Consider the following 20,671-nt stretch of genomic DNA (forward strand, 5'->3'; position numbering starts at 1 on the left):
AGGGCGGGCTATATGTGGGCCACTATCTACATGGGTGGCTATATGTGGGGCGACTATCTATAGGGGCTCTATGGAGGGCACTATCTACAGGGGGATCTATGGGGACACTATCTACAGCGGGCTCTATGGAGGGCACTGTGTGTGTGTGGGACACAGTGTATGGTGCTATTATAATCAGGGACACAATGTATGGCGCTATTATAATTAGAGGTGTATTATATGGCACTATAATATTTAGCGGCGTAGTGTGTGGCACCATGAGAATTTTATCTTCGTTAATAGGTGCAGCAATGTTTGAAATGTGAGAAGCTGAAGATATCTGACTGGCAAACTGCAGAAATGGGCTGTGGCCGGGAGAAGTCAACATAGAGGTCTGGACAGGATGGAGAAGAAAAGAGAAATAGAACGACTAGAATCTGAGAAGACGTCACCTCTGAGTCACTTAATGTAAATATTTATTCTGCCTCTAATCAGTACTGTAGTCACAGTATGATCTGCAGCGAGATGATGGGTAGTATGTTTTTTTTTTGTGTGAAACAGAAACTCCCAGTATATCCTTACCATTGTTTGGGCTATGCTGGGAACTGTCATTTTACGCTGTACAAACCTATACGGCAGGGGTTGCACTAAATTGACCTGTATTTGTGCGGGTGTTGTATTTATGTACTGAGCTTGGTTCTGGTGTTTGTATTTATGTACTGAGCTTGGTTATGGTGTTGTATTTATGTACTGAGCTTAGTTCTGGTGATGTATTTATGTACTGAGCTTGGTTCTGGTGTTGTATTTATGTACTGAGCTTGGTGCTGGTGCTGTATACATATACTGAGCTTTGTTCTGATGCTGTATATATGTACTGAGCTTTGTTCTGGAGCTGTATATATGTACTCAGCTTTGTTCTGGTGTTGTATATATGTACTGAGCTTTGTTCTGGTACAGTATATATGTATGAACTTTGTTCTAGAGCTGTAATTATATAGGATATATTTATAGTAACAAAATTGCAGGGCAGATGGAATTGTTTTCAATTCATTATATATTTAATGGGAACCTGTCAGGTAGTTTTAACCCCTTAAACTGCCACAATGCAGTAATACATGACCTGACAATATTTCCAAACATTCCACTGTATGCTCTTTTCCGATGCAGCAAAATCTATAAAATCAACTTTTTTTAAACGCTGCACACTATAGGCTAATTACTCATTAAAGGGTCATGGGGCGTTTCCACTATCCTGAAGAGTCACGTAGTCCTGCCTTTAAACCCACCTTTCCATGTTTGATTGACATCCCCCTGGATACAACTTTCTTGGATGCGCCATTGCCTTGTATTACTTGGGCACACACCGTGCAGCGAGGTGTACTCTGCCCGGCTTCATCGCTGTACCGCGCATGCCAGGGGATTACAAGGCAACGGCGCATCCGCAAGAGTTTGAGGAGGCTGGTAGTGATGTAGAGCAGCTAGCGGGATGTCAATCAAGGTCTGGGAGGCGCAAATTAAATTTTCGCCTCAGGCAGCAGAAAAGCTGGAATCGGCCCTACCTTGAACATAACAAATAACACCAACCTAAGAATGTTAAGAACAAGAAAGTTAATGAATAAAATTAGACACATCAAAAAACAATTAGAAGTTTCCATCTACCTCTAACACAAACCTCCATAATCTTCTTACTGAAGTATTTTTTTAAAAGGTAATAAAGAAAATTATGCTGCAGCAAAAGAGAAATTTGTGAAAATAAAATATCTATAGATCTACCACATTGTCAAAAGTATGTATCCATATGCACTCATTGATTATCTCATTCAAAAATTATAGGCATTAACCCATTAAGGACACAGACTGTTTTGGCCTTATGGACCAGGCCAGTTTTTTCAAATCTGACATGTCAATTTATGTGGTAATAACTTTTGAAATGCTCTTATTTTTTTAAGCGATTCTGAGATTTTTCTCGTGAAACATTGTACTTTATGTTAGTGGTAAAATTTGGTCGATACATTCAGTGTTTATTTGTGAAAAACACCAACGTTTTGGGCGAATTTGCAAAAATTATAATTTTTCTAAATTTTATCTGCTTGTAAGACAAAAAGTAATACCACACAAAATAGTTACTAGTTAACATTTCCCATATGTCTACTTTATGATGGCATCATTTTTTGCACATCCTTTTATTTTTCTAGGATGTTACAAGGGTTGTAACTTTATCAGCAATTTCTCACATTTTCAAGAAAATTTCCAAAACCTATTTTTTAGGGACTAGTTCAGATCTGTAGTGGCTTTAAGGGCCCTACATATTGGAAACCCCCCTAAATCACCCTATTTTAAAAACTGCGCCCCTCAAATTATTCAAAACAGCATTTTGAAAGTTTCTTAACTCTTTAGGCATTTTACAGAGATTGAAGCAAACGGAAGGTGAAATTTACAAATTTCATTTTTATTGTTTTTTTGCAAAAAATCCACTTTAATCCAAGAACACAGAAGGTTTTACCAGAGAAACTCAAATCAATATTAATTGCCAAGTTTCTGCAGTTTTTAGACAAATCCCAGATGTGGCCCTAGTAGAGCAGTCCTCAGAAGCAAAAATGCACCTAGTGGATTTTGTGGCCGCCTTTTTATTAGACTATATTTTAGGCACCATGTCAAGGTCTTGTGGTGCCAAAGCAGTGGAAACACCTCCAAAAGACACCATTTGGCAAACTGCACCCTTCAAAGAATTTATCAAGTGTTATAGTGAGCATTTTGACCCCACAGGTTCTCCCGATTACGGCAAAACCCGGTATTTGTCAATACACTGCTGTTTGGACACAAGGCAGCGTTCAGAAGGGAAGGAGCACCGTTTGGCTTTTGGAGCTCAAGTTTTACTGGAATAGTTTTCGGGTGCCATGTTGAATTGGCAAAGCCTCTGAGGTGTCAAAACAGTGGAAACTCCCCAAAAGTGACCCCATTTTCCAAACAACACCCCTCAAGGAATTTATTGAGGGGTTTAGTGAGCATTTTGACCTCACAGGTTTTTTTTGCTGAATTTATTGGAATTAGGGTAAATATATGATATGAAATTTGAAAATCCACATATTTTCTTATAAAATTTAGTTTTAGCTCAGATTTTCTCATTTTCAAAATAGATAAAGGAGAAAACGCACCCCACCATTTGTAAAGAAAACTCTTTTGAGCACCTCCATACCCCATATGTGGTAATAAACTGCTGTTTGGACCCACGGCAGGGCTTAGAAGGGAAGAAGCACCATTTGTCTTTTGGAGCTCAAATTTTGCTGGAATGATTTTCGGATGCCATGTCGCATCTGCAAAGCTCCTGAGCGGCCAAAACAGTGGAAACACTACAAAAGTGACCCCATTTGGGAAACTACACCCCTCAAGGAATTTATCGAGGGGTATAGTGAGCATTTTCACACTAAAGTTTTTTTGCTGAATTTATTGGAATTATTTTTCAAAATGTTGCATTTTTTCATTTTTACAAGGAATAAAGAAGAAAAGCACCCAAACATTTGCAAAGCAATTTTTTCCTGAGTACGGCAATACCCCATGTGTGGTCATAAAATGCTTTTTGGAAACACGGCAGGGCTCAGAAAGCAGGTGCGCTATTTGGCTTGCAGATTTTTCAGGATTGTTTTTTGGGCACCATGTTGCATTTGCAGAGCCCCTGAGGTACCAGTACAGGGTAAATCCCTGAAAAGTGACTCTATTTTAGAAACTACACCCCTCAGGGCATTTATCTAGGGATGTAGTGAGAATTTTGACCCCACAGGTGTTTTATAGATTTTATCAGAATTAGGCAGTGAAAAAAAAATAATTCCAAAAATGTGGTTTTATTTTCACAAAGGGTAATAGGAGAAAAAACACCACACAATTTGTTACTTGAATTCTTCAGAGTATGGCAATACCCCATGTGTGACCCTAAACTGGTGTTTGGGCACATGGCGGGGCTCAAATTGTAACGCATGAAAAACGTGTTCGTTTTTTGCGGACACAAAACAGAAATGCTCATGTGAATCTAGCTTTAGGGGTGTAGTGAGCATTTTGACCCCACTGGTGTTTTTTTCATTCGAAATTAATGTGCAGCGTATGGTACAAATTTTCCACTGATGTGCCATTTTAGTGCTTAATATGTTGTGCCCAGTTTGTGCCACTAAAAACAAATACCTCAATCTATTAAATGGGTTCTCCCTGATATCGGAATGCGATATATGTGGAAGTAAACTGCAGTTTGGGCACACTGTAGGGCTCAGAAGGGAGGGAGCGCCATTTGGCTTTTAGAATGCAGATTTTGATTGGTAGTAGTTCTGTTTGGGGTTTTATTTACATTTCAGTTTATAATGTTGGGGTATATGTAAGCTGTGCGGAGTAGATCAGGGTAAATGTAAGCTGTGCGGAGTATATCAGGGTATTATAAGGGGGTACAATAATGGGGTGAATAAATAATAATCATTAAATGTGTGGCCAATGTCGCACTGATAAATTGTGCCCGATCTTATCCCCCTTTTGGAACACACCCTGCACCTTTTGTGTCACTATATTCTGAGAGCCAGAACTTTTATTTCGCCAACGGAGCTGTGTGAGGGCTTATTTTTTTGCGGGACAATCTGTAATTTTCATTGGTACCATTTTGAGGTATATGCAACATTTTGTTCACATTTTATTCTATGTTTTGGGAGGTGAGGTAACCAAAAAGCAGCGATTCTGGCATTATTGTAAATTTTTTTTTTTTTTTAAGGTGTTCACCGTGCGGGAAAAATATCAGTTTTATAGTTTTGGGTCGTTAGGAAGGCGGCGATACCAAATATGTGTACTAGGGGACTTGAAGGCCTGCATCACTGATCTCTATTCTTACCAGCTTCCGTACTTAGCAGACCAGGAGGCCATTTTTAGGCATCCGGTTGCCATAGCAACCATCAGCACCCCCGCGATTGTGTCGCGCGAGTGCCGCTCGGCTAATAACCACCTAGATTCCGCGGTCGCTTTTGATCGCGGCATCTAAGGAGTTAATCGGCTGGATCGGAGGCTAGCTCCGGTCCTGGCCGTTACAGCAGGGTGTCAGCTGTAACATACAGCTGACACCCGCTGGTGATGGTGCGAGCTCTGCTTTTGATGTTAGGTGATGTTGCGCTAAGTCATTACATGCAACGACGTGCTGTACGTGACATATCGTTAAGGGGTTAATATGGCCTTGTTGTTATAACAGCCTCTTATGTTAAGGGAATGCTTCTCATTAGATTTTAGAAAATGGCTGTGGTGGTAGGTGACCATTTAGCCAAGTGCATTAGTAAAGTGAACTGATGTTGGTCAATAAGCACTTACCTACACCCAAGAATCCAGTTTATCCCAAAGGTGTTTAATGAAGTCGACAGCAGGGCTCTGTGGTGGTGGCTAGTACCAAATCTAACTTCAAATAAAAAAATGTATGGACCTTACTATTGCCATATGTACAATATCAAAAATATATTTATTTAAAATACAAAAACACTTGTCCACATTGCTTTAAAAACTTCTTACCCATAAAAAAATGGAGGACAGTGTGTATTTTCATACCAGTCTCATACATTATATCATTAATCTAATGGCAAACGTTACATATATATAAAATACATCCATATAAATGCAAAGATCACCAAGAGTAATGTCAAAACATACACACCACCTACAAGCATGAGTGGAATGGTAAACCTAGTATGAAAAAAACATCCAGAATACGAACCACCATATGCCATGGTGAGAGTGTGGGAAGGAACACACTGCCCCAGGACCCCAACAGATATTTCATTCCAGCGTCTTCAGGGGGTCAAAATACCCAAACCCACTAATTACTTTATACTTTTGACTATGTAGCATATAACAAGACATGATAAATGGGTTGTTTTGGCCTAAAGATGAGCATACACAAATATATTTAGACAAAAGAAAATCACCAATTCTAGTAGTAATAATGAATTGTTACTTATCTAAATATGAATAATAATATTTATTTTGGTGTCAATTTCAAATAATCTCTGTATAAATGCAGAGTTTAAACAATTATCCAAATCATTTTCATTACAGCAGTAATATTTTAGAAAGAGACAGAAATAAATTTCATGGAAAAACAGTGCATTTTAGGCGATGTAATAATATGTTACCATAATTTCTAACGTTCAATCCATTTTCATACTATGGGTCTTCCTTATTATTAGTAAACACATCTCTCAGCCTTCCACCTACTGTGATGACAGTACATGATACAATGAATAAGATCTGCAGATGGTTATCCGCAAGTCTGCCCCCACCCACGTCCACAAGCATCAGCAAGCTTGGTTCACTGATGCTGCACGCTCCACTCATCAGGTACATAGGAAGAATGTAACACTGCAGAGTCTATACCTCAGTAACCACGCATACAGATCCCATGGCTGTTCCATTTGCTATTTATGCTTTTGTTGGACCTGAAAAAGAGATATCACACTCTTGTTTGCCTCTGGGATTAAGCGGAGGCTTTATCTGGTATTGATTTTTCCTTATCGAAATGAAAATGTGTGAAAAAGAATGCTGAGGTACTGCAGCTGATGACAAGAGAAGGACCTACTCCTGCTGGACTACTTGTCTTACAAACAGAACATATTGGCTTCTGAGTGACATATTTGGAGGCACATTGACTTCAGTGCTTTCAGTTGTTCGCAGTTTATGTTTGGGATTCTTGGCAGTCACAGACACTTTGCACAAGGTGCTGTTAGTGAGAGGGACTTTTTTTTTGAGGGATATGATGACGTGTTTATTTTTAAGAAATGCATGCACCTCTGGATTCTGTGGTAGGAGAGTCACTTTATTCTAACGAAGAACAAAATATGCATCTACAGATTTTCTTTTTTCGCGGTTTCCTCTACCTTTTCTAAATTTATCAATGTCTGTAAATCAGAGACAAAGTGGTTATCATTCTACCTGGAGTCTTCATGAGAGTGAAAAATAATTGCCACCATCTTAAACAATGTTCCTTGGCATCCAATATTTGTGAAACACGGGACAGATCTGGAGGACTATTTGTTTTCTATGGTGGTTAAGTTCAGTGAAGATTTCCTGGAGTCATTATTAAGAAGCCGATGTAATGTCTTCTCCAATTAGACTCCTTTTTTTTACCCTTTTCTGACTTCCTAGATTTTTACTTTTCTCAGCAGTAAATGGGACAGGGTACCTATCATACAGAGGAGGCGAAAAAGGTAAGTTTTTAAATTTCATGCTAAAAATCATTCCAATATAATATCCAGGCACAGAACTGCTGTATTTGGCAGACACAGTGGGTAATTGCCAGTTGGTGAGCTGCTGGGAGTAAAGATTAAAAGTAAAATAAGGTTACTGTTAAGTGGAAGATGAATAAACTTCACAATGATAGGGAAATAATTAGTCTAAGGTTCTGGAATGTGCAGATCTATTCCATCTGGAGACAACAGAACTCTGACACAGCAGAATATAACACTGATATGACACTGCTTTTGCTCATAGGTCAGGATGATACATTACTATTTCTGTATTTTATTGATGTTGCTTATTTTTGGTATTATTGTATTCCTTTTTCGAGATTGCGACATCGTTAGTGTATTGTGTCATGATGTCTTTGTCGGATCTAACTGTTCTTATGTTGCGTTCTAGGAGAAGAGCAATGATCATGCTGGTACTCTCCAGGAGGATTTGCACTCTGACACCAAAGCTGATAATCCCAGAAGGGACAAGGAGAAAAATAAGTTGGTGAGTTATTGTAACGACAGAAACCAGTGATGCACAGGGTAATAAGATAGCGAAGATTGAAGATACTAGTTTAACAGGGTATATGCAATTCTTTCTCTCCATCACAATCTGCTGCAATTCAGGGTAGACCTAGATGAAAAGATTTCCCCCCAGTACAGCACAGAATCCTCTGTTTATTTGGTATGTAAAAATATTTTGCTATGACCATGTTCACATTTTCCCATATGCACAATTATCTGCTGAACGTTCTACAATTGTGACAATATTGACAATCACTAATAATCTCATCCAATAACTTTTCAGATCAATTGAACATATTTACGTTGGTCTGAAACATTTGATTTGTGATCAGAGATGTAAATATTCTCATCACATTTAAGAACACCTTAACTTGCAGATTGGCGGCTTAGATAACACAATCCGGTAATTCTTAAATAACTATAGAAAGTTTAAATTTATAAGCAAAGGTCAGAAACCTAACAGCCAGCTTCACTTTCATCAGTTTCCTTCAGCAGGACGGTAAACGGGACCAAACAGTACCATGTACAAAGCACATCTGAATTTATCAGCTGTTTATTGTTTTTTTTTTTGTTATTTCCAAGTTACATTAGGCAGTTTGGGTTCATATTTGAATATACTTTTGCAAACTAGGCATCACAAAATTTTTTATATTGTTTACCACTGGTGAGGTCCTTTCACACACACACACACACACTGTAGACCAGGGTTCTCAAACTCGGCCGGGTAAGTGGGCCACATATAGAAAAAATGGGAAGTTGATGGGCCGCATTACTTTCAAATTTGATACAATTCAAAATTATTGTTAGTCAATTAGTTATTTGAACTACTATAACACTATATTACTATAATACTAATACTACATTACTATAATAATACCGCTAGGTTTAAAATTTGAGAGAACGTGCTTACAGTTAAGGAAATAAGTATTTGATCCCTTGCTGATTTTGGAAGTTTGCCCACTGTCAAAGACATGAACAGTCTAGAATTTTTAGGCTAGGTTAATTTTACCAGTGAGAGATAGATTATATATAAATAAAAAAAACTGAAAATCACATAGTCAAAATTATATATATTTATTTGCATTGTGCACAGAGAAATAAGTATTTGATCCCTTTGCCAAACAAGACTTAATACTTGGTGGCAAAACCCTTGTTGGCAAGCACAGCAGTCAGACATTTTTTGTAGTTGATGATGAGGTTTGCACACATGTTAGATGGAATTTTGGCCCACTCCTCTTTGCAGATCATCTGTAAATCATTAAGATTTCGAGGCTGTCGCTTGGCAACTCGGATCTTCAGCTCCCTCCATAAGTTTTCGATGGGATTAAGGTCTGGAGACTGGCTAGGCCACTCCATGACCTTAATGTGCTTCTTTTTGAGCCACTCCTTTGTTGCCTTGGCTGTATGTTTCGGGTCATTGTCGTGCTGGAAGACCCAGCCACGAGCCATTTTTAATGTCCTGGTGGAGGGAAGGAGGTTGTCACTCAGGATTTGATGGTGCATGGCTCCATCCATTCTTCCATTGATGCGGTGAAGTAGTCCTGTGCCCTTAGCAGAGAAACACTCCCAAAACATAATGTTTCCACCTCCATGCTTGACAGTGGGGACGGTGTTCTTTGGGTCATAGGCAGCATTTCTCTTCCTCCAAACACGGCGAGTTGAGTTAATGCCAAAGAGCTCAATTTTAGTCTCAGCTGACCACAGCACCTTCTCCCAATCACTCTCAGAATCATCCAGATGTTCATTTGCAAACTTCAGACGGGCCTGTACATGTGCCTTCTTGAGCAGGGGGACCTTGCGGGCACTGCAGGATTTTAATCCATTACGGCGTAATGTGTTACCAATGGTTTTCTTGGTGACTGTGGTCCCAGCTGCCTTGAGGTCATTAATAAAGTTCCCCCCGTGTAGTTTTCGGCTGAGCTCTCACCTTCCTCAGGATCAAGGATACCCCACGAGGTGAGATTTTGCATGGAGCCCCAGATCGATGTCGATTGACAGTCATTTTGTATGTCTTCCATTTTCTTGCTATTGCACCAACAGTTGTCTCCTTCTCACCCAGCGTCTTACTTATGGTTTTGTAGCCCATTCCAGCCTTGTGCAGGTCTATGATCTTGTCCCTGACATCCTTAGAAAGCTCTTTGGTCTTGCCCATGTTGTAGAGGTTAGAGTCAGACTGATTAATTGAGTCTGTGGACAGGAGTCTTTTATACAGTTGACCATTTAAGACAGCTGTCTTTAATGCAGGCACCAAGTTGATTTGGAGCGTGTAACTGGTCTGGAGGAGGCTGAACTCTTAATGGTCTTTAGGGGATCAAATACTTATTTCTCTGTGCACAATGCAAATAAATATATATAATTTTGACTATGTGATTTTCTGTTTTTTTTTATTTTTATATAATCTATCTCTCACTGGTAAAATTAACCTAGCCTAAAAATTCTTGACTGTTCATGACTTTGACAGTGGGCAAACTTACAAAATCAGCAAGGGATCAAATACTTATTTCCTCCACTGTATTTCAACAATCCATTTTTCCAGTTTAAGTGTCGCTAAATGCAGTCCAGCGGCTCAGTTGGCAGACACACGTAAGATTGGGCAGCCCCTTTTTAAATAGTGCCACAGAGTCCTCTGTAGATGCTGCCACAGTGCCCTCTGTAGATACTGCCACAGTGCCCTTTGTAGATAATGCCACACTGCCCTCTGTAGATACTGCCACAGTGCCCTCTGTAGATGCTGCCACAGTGCCCTCTGTAGATGCTGCCACAGTGCCCTCTGTAGATAATGCCACACTGCCCTCTGTAGATACTGCCACAGTGCCCTCTGTAGATGCTGCCACACACCCACTTGTAGATAATGCCACAGTGCCCTCTGTAGATGCTGCCACAGTGCCCTCTGTAGATGCTGCCACAATACCCTCTGTAGAGGCTGCCACAATGCCCTCTGTAGAGGCTGCCACAATGCCCTCTGTAAATGCTGCCAGTGTCCTCTGTAGATGCTGCCACAATGTCCTCTGTAAATGCTGCCACAGTGCCCTCTGTAGATAATGCCACACTGCCCTCTGTAGATACTGCCACAGTGTCCTCTGTAGATGCTGCCACAGTGTCCTCTGTAAATGCTGCCACAGTGCCCTCTGTAGATAATGCCACACTGCCCTCTGTAGATACTGCCACAGTGCCCTCTGTAGATGCTGCCACACACCCACTTGTAGATAATGCCACAGTGCCCTCTGTAGATGCTGCCACAGTGCCCTCTGTAGATGCTGCCACAATGCCCTCTGTAGATGCTGCCACAATGCTCTCTGTAAATGCTGCCACAGTGCCCTCTGTAAATACTGCCAGTGTCCTCTGTAGATGCTGCCACAATGTCCTCTGTAAATGCTGCCACAGTGCCCTCTGTAGATAATGCCACAGTGCCCTCTGTAGATAGTGTCACACACTGCCTTCTGTAGTGTCACACACAGCCCCCTGTAGATACTGCCACAGTGCCCTCTGTAGATAGTGTTACACACTGCCCTCTGTAGATAATGCCACACACTGCCCTCTGTCGATAGTGCCACACTGCCCTCTGTACATAATGCCACACTGCCCTCTGTAGATAATGCCACACTGCCCTCTGTAGATAGTGTCACACCCTGCCCTCTGTAGATAATGCCACACCCTGACCTCTGTAGATAATGTCACACACTGCCCTCTGTAGATAGTGTCACACACTGCCCTCTGTAGATAATGCCACACACTGCCCTCTGTAGGTAATGCTACACACTGCCCTCTGTAGGTAATGCTACACACTGCCCTCTGTAGATAGTGTCACACACTGCCCTCTGTAGATAATTCCACAGTGCCCTCTGTAGATAGTGTCACACACTGCCCTCTGTAGATAATGCCACAGTGCCCTCTGTAGATAGTGTCACACACTGCCTTTTGTAGTGTCACACACAGCCCCCTGTAGATACTGCCACAGTGCCCTCTGTAGATAGTGTCACACACTGCCCTCTGTAGTGTCACACACTGCCCTCTGTAGATAATGCCACATACTGCCCTCTGTAGATAATGCCACACACTGCCCTCTGTAGATAGTGTCACAGTGCCCTCTGTAGATACTGCCACACACTGCCCTCTGTAGATACTGCCACACACTGCCCTCTGTAGATACTGCCACACACTGCCCTCTGTAGATAGTGCCACACTGCCCTCTGTACATAATGCCACACTGCCTTCTGTAGATAATGCCACACTGCCCTCTGTAGATAGTGTCACACCCTGCCCTCTGTAGATAATGCCACACCCTGCCCTCTGTAGATAATGTCAAACACTGCCTTCTGTAGATAATGCCACACTGCCCTCTGTAGATAGTGTCACACCCTGCCCTCTGTAGATAATGCCACACCCTGCCCTCTGTAGATAATGTCAAACACTGCCCTCTGTAGATAGTGTCACACACTGCCCTCTGTAGATACTGCCACAGTGTCCTCTGTAGATGCTGCCACAATGTCCTCTGTAAATGCTGCCACAGTGCCCTCTGTAGATGCTGCCACAGTGCCCTCTGTAGATGCTGCCACAATGCCCTCTGTAGATGCTGCCACAATGCCCTCTGTAGATGCTGTCACAATGCCCTCTGTAGATGCTGCCACAGTGCCCTCTGTAAATGCTGCCACAGTGCCCTCTGTAAATGCTGCCACAATGTACTCTGTAAATGCTGCCACAGTGCCCTCTGTAGATAATGCCACAGTGCCCTCTGTAGATAGTGTCACACACTGCCTTCTGTAGTGTCACACACAGCCCCCCTGTAGATACTGCCACAGTGCCCTCTGTAGATAGTGTTACACACTGCCCTCTGTAGTGTCACACACTGCCCTCTGTAGATAATGCCACACACTGCCCTCTGTAGATAATGCCACACACTGCCCTCTGTCGATAGTGCCACACTGCCCTCTGTACATAATTCCACACTGCCCTCTGTAGATAATGCCACACTGCCCTCTGTAGATAGTGTCACACCCTGCCCTCTGTAGATAGTGTCACACCCTGCCCTCTGTAGATAATGCCACACCCTGCCCTCTGTAGATAATGTCACACACTGCCCTCTGTAGATAATGCCACACACTGCCCTCTGTAGGTAATGCCACACACTGCCCTCTGTAGATAGTGTCACACACTGCCCTCTGTAGATAATGCCACAGTGCCCTCTGTAGATAGTGTCACACACTACCCTCTGTAGTGTCACACACAGCCCCCTGTAGATACTGCCACAGTGCCCTCTGTAGATAGTGTCACACACAGCCCTCTGTAGATAATGCCACACACTGCCCTCTGTATATAATGCCACACACTGCCCTCTGTTGATAGTGTCACAGTGCCCTCTGTAGATAGTGTCACACTGCCATCTGTAGATAGTGTTACAGTGCCCTCTGTAGTGCCACACTGCTCTCTGTAGATACTGCCGCACACTGCCCTTTGTAGACAGTGCCACAAACCACTGTAGATCATCCCCCCCTATAGGAGTGGAATCCCAAGCCAGAGCATGCCAATGCACTGGCCTGGGATTCCTTTGCTGTAGAATGGGCCCAACACACCCCACCCTGCTGACAGCGCCACACGCCCCCTCCATGTAGGTAGCTCCATTGAGGCTCCCTCCTCGATCGGGGTGGGTAGCGCTGTCAAAAGTGGGGTGTGTGGGGCGCTACTACAGAGGGGTTTCCACTACATGGGATTGTCGGACCACTATTCACCAATGCGTTCGCAGTGCGGGAGGACTGACGTTGTGAAGGAGCGCTCCTCCTTCTGACCGCTCTATCCTCTCCCCGCGGGTTCACCAATGCGTTCGCAGTGCGGGAGGACTGATATCATGAAGGAGCGCTCCTCCTTCCGACCGCTCTATCCTCTCCCTGCGGGCTCACCAATGCGTTCACATTGCTGGAGGACTGACGTCATAAAGGAGCGATCCTCCTTCCAAGCGCTCTCTCCTCTCCCCGCGGGTCACGGGCCGCAGGTGACAGCCTGAGGGGCCGCGTGCTTGAGACCCCTGCTGTAGACGCTTGTACTTGAATCCTATGAATCTTAAGTCCTATATGCTTGTCTGCTTCTACAGCCCATCTGTTGTAGGTGTGACTGCTTTTGAGACAAGAAACTTTTTTCTTCTTTTTTTCCTGTACACCAGGGTTTATAGTTATCGTTCACACTTGAAAGTAGTGGTGTAGCTATTATACTGCACTTCAGGGACTGAGATCGAGGATGGGCGCTTTTTACATGTGGTTTTCCTGTGTAATGTTTTACCTTATTAAAATCAATGTGGCAAAAAAGAATGCCACAAAAATATGTAAGTTATTGACACCGTGTAAATGAGATTTCCCAAAAAATAAAATCTCATTCACTGACACTTTATAGCCAAAAGTATGTGGACACCTGACATCACACTTATATGTTGGACATTTCATTCCAAAGCCATAACCATTAATATGGAGTTGCCCCCCCCCCCCCATTGCAACCATTACAGCCTCCACTATTTTTGGGCTTTCCACAAGATTTGGGTTGTGTCTGTGGAAATATTTGCCCATTCATCCAGAAGAGCATTTGAGAGGGCCTGGCTCGCAATTTACATTCCAATTTATCCCAAGTATTTGATGGTCTTGAGATCGGGTCTCTGTGCGATCCAGTCAAGTTCCTCCACACAAAACTCCTCACACTATGTTTTTATGGACCTCGTTTTATGCACAGGGCACAGTCATGTTAGAGCAGGAAAGGGCCTTCCCCAAACTGTTGCCACAAAATTGGAAGCATATAATTGTCCAAAATGTCTTTGTATGCTGTATGATTACCATTAACCTTCACTAGATATAATAGGCCTAGGCCAAGTCCCGAAAAACAGCCCAAGACCATTATTCCTCCTTCACCACATTTTACAATAGGCACTATGCATTCCGGTAGGTAGCGTTCTCCTGGCATCTGGCAAACCCAGATTTGTCTATCAGGCTGCCATATAGTAGAAACAACATTCATCAATCCAGAGAACACATTTTCACTGTTCTAGAGTCCAGTGGCAGCATGATATACACCTCTCCAATCGACGCATGGCATTGTGCATGCTGATCTTAGGCTTGTGTGCAGATACTTGACTTTGAAAACCCATTTCACGAAGCTCCTGATGCACAGTCTTTGCACTGAAGTCACTTCCAGAAGTAGTTTGTTACTCTGTAGTGTGTGATACAACAGAGGATAGGAGACTTTTACGCCCATGTGTTTCAGCACTCGGCAGCCATGCTCTGTGAGTTTGTGTGGTCGTCTGCTTTGTGGTAGAGCTATTATTACTCCTAGATGCTTCCACTCATAGTTGACTGGGTCAGTTGTAGCAGATCAGACATTTTAAGAACTGACTTGTGACAAAGGTGGCGTCCTATGACAGTGCCACGTTTAACGTCACCGAGCTCTTTCGTATGACCTATACTACTACCAATGTTCGTCTGATAAAGTGAAGATTATGCCCCCTAGGACATAAACTTCACTTGACACAAATGAGATGGATAGATGGATCAAGTGTAGATTATGTCCCCCTGCATTCGTATATTCCAGTCAGTTGTACAGCTTGTTTTTCAGAGGTTTCCAAACACCAGAGATAAGTAATGTGTAGCCACTTTTTTAGAGAGATGTGTGACTTTGTGAAAATTCTGGAGCATTGGTTTCCCAATTCACTGCAGTCTTGTAATGCCCGTTCTTTCTCTATTCACTTTTATTCTGTTATACTTGCCAAACTGTGCCATCTTGCTTGATAGGCCTCAGTGCACTGGTACCAATATGGTACACACAATTTCAATTGTCTACATTCTCTAAAATGCCATCCTTTCCGTTTTGTATATTAGCTCCCTTTGTTGGTTGAACATTATTTTTTTTTCTCCAACTATTCTATGTAAGCATTTATGTGAATTATTATGACAGGGTGAACAATTTTCACATGTAGGATAAAATAGTAAAATCTAATAAACTGGCCACTAAGGATTTATGAATATGTTATGTACTGCAATTGGTTTAAAGACAGATGGAACCCCAGCAAGATTAACTGGCATAAAAGTAGGTCACAATGCAGGAAAAATGTAAATCTTTCTATAAAAAGTTTTTGATCTTAATAACTGAATACAGCAACACAATGAAAAAAATATTAAGTTTTTATCAATGAGATAATTTATACATATAATACACCATCTTAAATTCTCCAGGGCTATCAAGTGTTAAAAAAGGCACCATGCCATTCAGACGGGTCTGTAAACTCATTGCTCTCCATAAACTGAACAAGTTGGTAATGCATATGGAGCCACCCACATCAATCTGTCTTAGATAATGAGAATATATCTGCGTGTATTCCCTGCCAGGGAATTACTTTTACTAGTCACGCTCTGGCATGTTGGAGTAGGAGTTGGGGAGACGCTATTTCAGCATTTTCATTTATATTTCAGGATCATGTTGCTGACGCAGTGTAATCCATTTCTTTATAGAATATATCCTGTATTTATTTACATAATGAAGTCCAAATTTAGTATTGTATGCAGAGCAATGTGTTTATGTGGAATGTAGCTAAATGCTGTGCAGCACCATAACCAACCTGCTATATTTTACCCAAAATAAGTTATCCTTTATTGGTTGCATTCCCCAAGGAACAAGTATTTTACAATGTATATTCTTTGAATGACAGATCATATTGTTATAGAGTCTTCTTTTCCCTCCTCTTCTGATTATCTGGTATCTGCGGCTTCTGTACTATGTGAAATGACTCATACTTTCATACAGTTCTAGAATCTCTGAACTTGTTCCTAGGTCCAATTTATGTTCTATTTATGGCTGGTGGAATTTGAACCTACTTCACTGGCTTGCCAGTCTTCTCTTGCAAGAACCAAATCCATTTATCTCCAGCCCTTTTATTTGAAATGAAATATCTCCAATGCTAGAGTTTGGTCTATATTTATCCATATAGATTTTACAGAAGACATCTATACACATCAAAATACCTATTTTACATCTAGCCCGTATCTTTGGGGGTGTACACAGGTGCGTAGCTAAAGGCTCATGGGCCCTGGTGCAAGAATTCAGCTTGGGCCCCCCTTCCCCTCCCCAACACCACCAGACCCCTGCCCGCGCCTATGTCCAGCTGCCTTGCCCAACAGTCCCCATGGATGCCCCCACAGTATAATGCCTCCACAGCTGCCTCCACGGTATAATGCCCCCCATAGCTTTCCACACACAGTATAATGCTCCATAGTAAAATGCTCCCCATAGCTGCCCCCACACAGTATTATGCTCCCCATAGCTTCCCCCACACAGTATAATGCCGCCCTAGTATAATGCTACCCCACCCAGTATTATGCTCCCCATAACTGCCCCATACAATATAATGCTCCCCATAGCTGCCCCTCACAGTATAATACCCCCCATAAATTCCCCCTCACAGTATAATGCCCCCCATAGCTGTCCCACAGATTAATGCCCCCCATAGCTGCCCACATAGTATAATGCTCCCCATAGCTGCCCCCACAGTATAATGCCCCCATACAGTATAATGCCACCCCATACAGTATAATGCCCCCATACAATATTAGGCACCCCCCTTAGCTGTCCTATACAGTAAAATGCTCCCATAGCTGTCACCATATCAGCCCCCCTCCCATACCCAGTATAATGCCCCCATATGTGCCTAATAAAAAATAATAACATAATTACTTACCTATTCCCGTACCCACGATGGGTGGAGGATCCTTCTCCTCCGGTCTGTGCTATGAGTGACTTGGCGCAGACAGGCGCAATGATGTCACAACATCGCGCCTGCCTGCGCCGAGCCGCTCACAGCAGAGTGAATGCTGGGGCAAGGAGCCGTCACTCTTGCTCCAGCATTCAATTCAACTGTATCTGTATCCTAAGGATGCAGATGCAGTTGGAACTGGGACCACTCACAAAAAACCTTTTGAAACACATTGATCAAGTAAGTTATATTGTAACTGACTTATGTCTGCAGCCGAAAGTTACCATCTTATGTATCACTTTCTGTGTATGATGCCAAATCACTCATCTGATATAGAATATTCTTTTTAGTCCATTGAGTACTTACCGTTTGCATGTGCTTTGAAATGTCCATTCCTGTTACGTTACTTTGCATATTCAATCCTGGCTGGATGTTCAGTACAAACCAATGCTTTGACTTTCCATTTCTAAAATATCGGCTTGATGTTATAGAATATATTCACCTGCGCATCAAGCAGGGTTTTGTATGTTGTAGATAATATTCAGTGTACACATACCTCTGCTTATCAAACATAGCAATGTACTTTGTTTCTTTGTTGACACCATAGTCCTTTTGATATATTCTGTCTACATTTATATTTACATGTATGTAATATTCATGCTTTTGTTTTAAAGATATTTAATCAAATAAAAAATAAATTTTATATGGGTTAATCCTTCTGGTCTTCAGCGGCTCCTAATTGATTCGTTTTTGGTCTAATATATATTGAGGAGTTTAAACCACCATAACAGTGTTATGGACATTAAATGAGTATAAGGCTCCATGCACACGACCGTGCCCGCAATCACGGCCCGCGATTGCGGGCACGGCCGGCCGCTGACTGACAGCCACATTTTCGGGCCGTGCTCCCATACAAAGTATGGGAGCACGGCCCGCAAAATGCGAAAGAACGGACATGTTCCATAATTCCCGGAAAACATTTCCACGGCACTGACACCCTTCCGTAGTGCTACGGAAAGCTGTCAGTGTTCAATGAAAGTGAATGGCTCCGTTTTTGCGGACCGCAATTGCGGTCCGCAAAAACGGAGGTTTTTTGCTGTTGTGTGCATGGGGCCTAATTGTGTATATAATGCGTATATTCCACTGTTTCAGAATCCAAATACTGAAATTCTTAATTCCTTGACTGGTTTAGTGAAGTTACATTGTTGGTGGCAGAACATCTGTGGAGATAGTCACAAACCTTATAAAACTTGATAAACTAATAGGTAGATTAGCCCCATGTGGATGTGCTGTCCGAGATTTGGAACACACACTCATTCGCGTGTTTTGTCAGAATTTTGCTCAATAATTCCCAGAGGAAAGGAGTGGGGGCTGGCCTGACCGCACAGGGAACATTCTGCTGTCACAAAATTCTTAGAACATTTTTAAACATATGGCAAACTATGTCAGGATAAAGCTTAAAAGTAAAACTATGTTTAAAAGATATAATACCAAGTAGTACTGTATATTCTTTAATTTCCTGGCTACAATACAATATTTAATTATATGGTAATGGGGAAAATTCCCTTTAAAGAAGAGCTCCAACTGGGAGATGGTAAGCCCCAAACTAAATCTCTCCCCCCACCCCCCAATTACATCCAGCAACCGGTGTTAACAAATCTTCTTAGCAGCACTCCACAATTAAAAACATAATTTTATTCATATTTCGAAAGAGATTAAAACAAATCATATACTCCCAGCAAGAAGTTAAATACAAATACTTAGCAACCACTTGCATGTTTTTCGACACTGTCCTTAGTCATGGATTAAGCTTCCACTTGTGTTGCAGGTACCATATCTTTAATTGTATTACGTGCCTCATGTGATTGATTTGGTAAGTGTCATGCACCCTAGTGCAAACAAATGCTTCCTTAGATATCCTCACTCCACTCCAAAGGAGCGACGGCCACCTTACTCTTTTGCTGAAGGGGAAATACTGTTGCTATAATAATATGTGAGTGAGTGACACATTCAGATCTCTACAAGAATATTCTTAGTGTGACTCATGGGTCTAAATGCACTAACTATGTAAATACTTCTGTTAGACTAGATTCACACACAACATTTTGCGACCTTTTTTACAGTCAAAAATGCTACGGCCAGATGTTTGCTGTTAGTCTATAATATAATTATCTTTACACACATACCGTTTTGGTTTGTGTTTTTTTTGAAGTCCGTGACATGCTCTAGTATACTTTTTTTTTTTTGCCCATTTTTCTTCATAGATTTCAAAAATACTACCTTAAAAAACACCTTAAAAAAATGCATGTACAAAAAGATATTATTCCAAAAACGCCCTTAGATTTGATGAGAAAAATAGCGCTCCATGTAGCGCTATTCTTTCCATCAAAATGACGAACGCCAGCACACGGTTTGTCCGGCTCCGTCATATGACAAATCCACCACTGCGTCATTAAAAACAGAAATCACAGCACATGTGTGAACAGAGCCTTACATGTATGCCAGCATTCTAACAATTCCTGTGATTTTATAGTCTTGGTTTACTTTAGGGGCTGTCCACCATTTAGAAACATAAACATTATTCCCTATTTCCATTAAAATTGTCTTTCTTGTATGGCTCTTCCTCTAACCTTATGAAACCCTTCAGTATATGGTCTGCTTTATAAGTATAAATATCTCTAAGATTTTGCTAACGCAGTTTAGTATAAAAATATACTGGCCTTTTTTCTGCAGTCAGCCCTAAGGAGCATTAAGAAGGGTAGAATTGCTGTGCTTGTGGATTTGCATCATAATATATTTCCTCATTCTGCTGCCAGTACAACACTTTTCCGGACACTCCTGTAATAATGGTGAGTTCCCTTCCTAAGCAAGGCCTGATCTTTATACATTACATTGTAGCTAATAGGATGATTGGCAGGTTTTATCAGAAGCATTATTACAAGGGAAGTGCCTACATCTACATTAGAGCTGCAGAGCCATCGGAGAAACACTTCCAACAGTGAACAATTATTGGTTACAGGATTTTAACCCAAAAATAAATATTTTGCCTCACATTAACAAACTACTGTACTATAATATAACTTCTCAGCTATATACTGTGAACGATAGAGCTTCGTGTTTTAGTAAGCTGCGTCATCAGTCAGTTGGATTGTTGTGTCATCAATAACGTAACTAAAGTAGTCCTTTGGAAAAAATAAAACACAGATATTGCCAT

The 20,671-nt window shown here is 41.7% G+C and overlaps 1 protein-coding gene across 21 annotated transcripts in view; it reads left to right on the forward strand.

Annotated features, from left to right (window-relative positions):
• Positions 1 to 6,379: 6,379 nt before the first annotated feature.
• The window catches only part of RIMBP2 (RIMS binding protein 2), a 602,457-nt gene continuing 588,165 nt past the window's right edge, over positions 6,380 to 20,671 (forward strand). For 6 of the 21 annotated variants that reach the window (XR_012849985.1, XM_075833186.1, XM_075833230.1 and 3 more), the window contains exons 1-2: positions 6,380 to 7,193; positions 7,624 to 7,719. Coding sequence is in view for 17 of the 21 variants with exons in the window: in XM_075833186.1 (XP_075689301.1) it covers positions 7,155 to 7,193; positions 7,624 to 7,719 (135 nt within the window). In the remaining 4 variants the exon portion in view is untranslated. The remainder of the gene's footprint in view (positions 7,194 to 7,623; positions 7,720 to 20,671) is intronic. The other 15 variants (XR_012849987.1, XM_075833211.1, XM_075833240.1 and 12 more) reach the window with 5 other exon arrangements.

The sequence above is a fragment of the Rhinoderma darwinii genome, chromosome 1, assembly GCF_050947455.1.
Source record: "Rhinoderma darwinii isolate aRhiDar2 chromosome 1, aRhiDar2.hap1, whole genome shotgun sequence".
NCBI classification, from domain to species: Eukaryota; Metazoa; Chordata; class Amphibia; order Anura; family Rhinodermatidae; genus Rhinoderma; species Rhinoderma darwinii.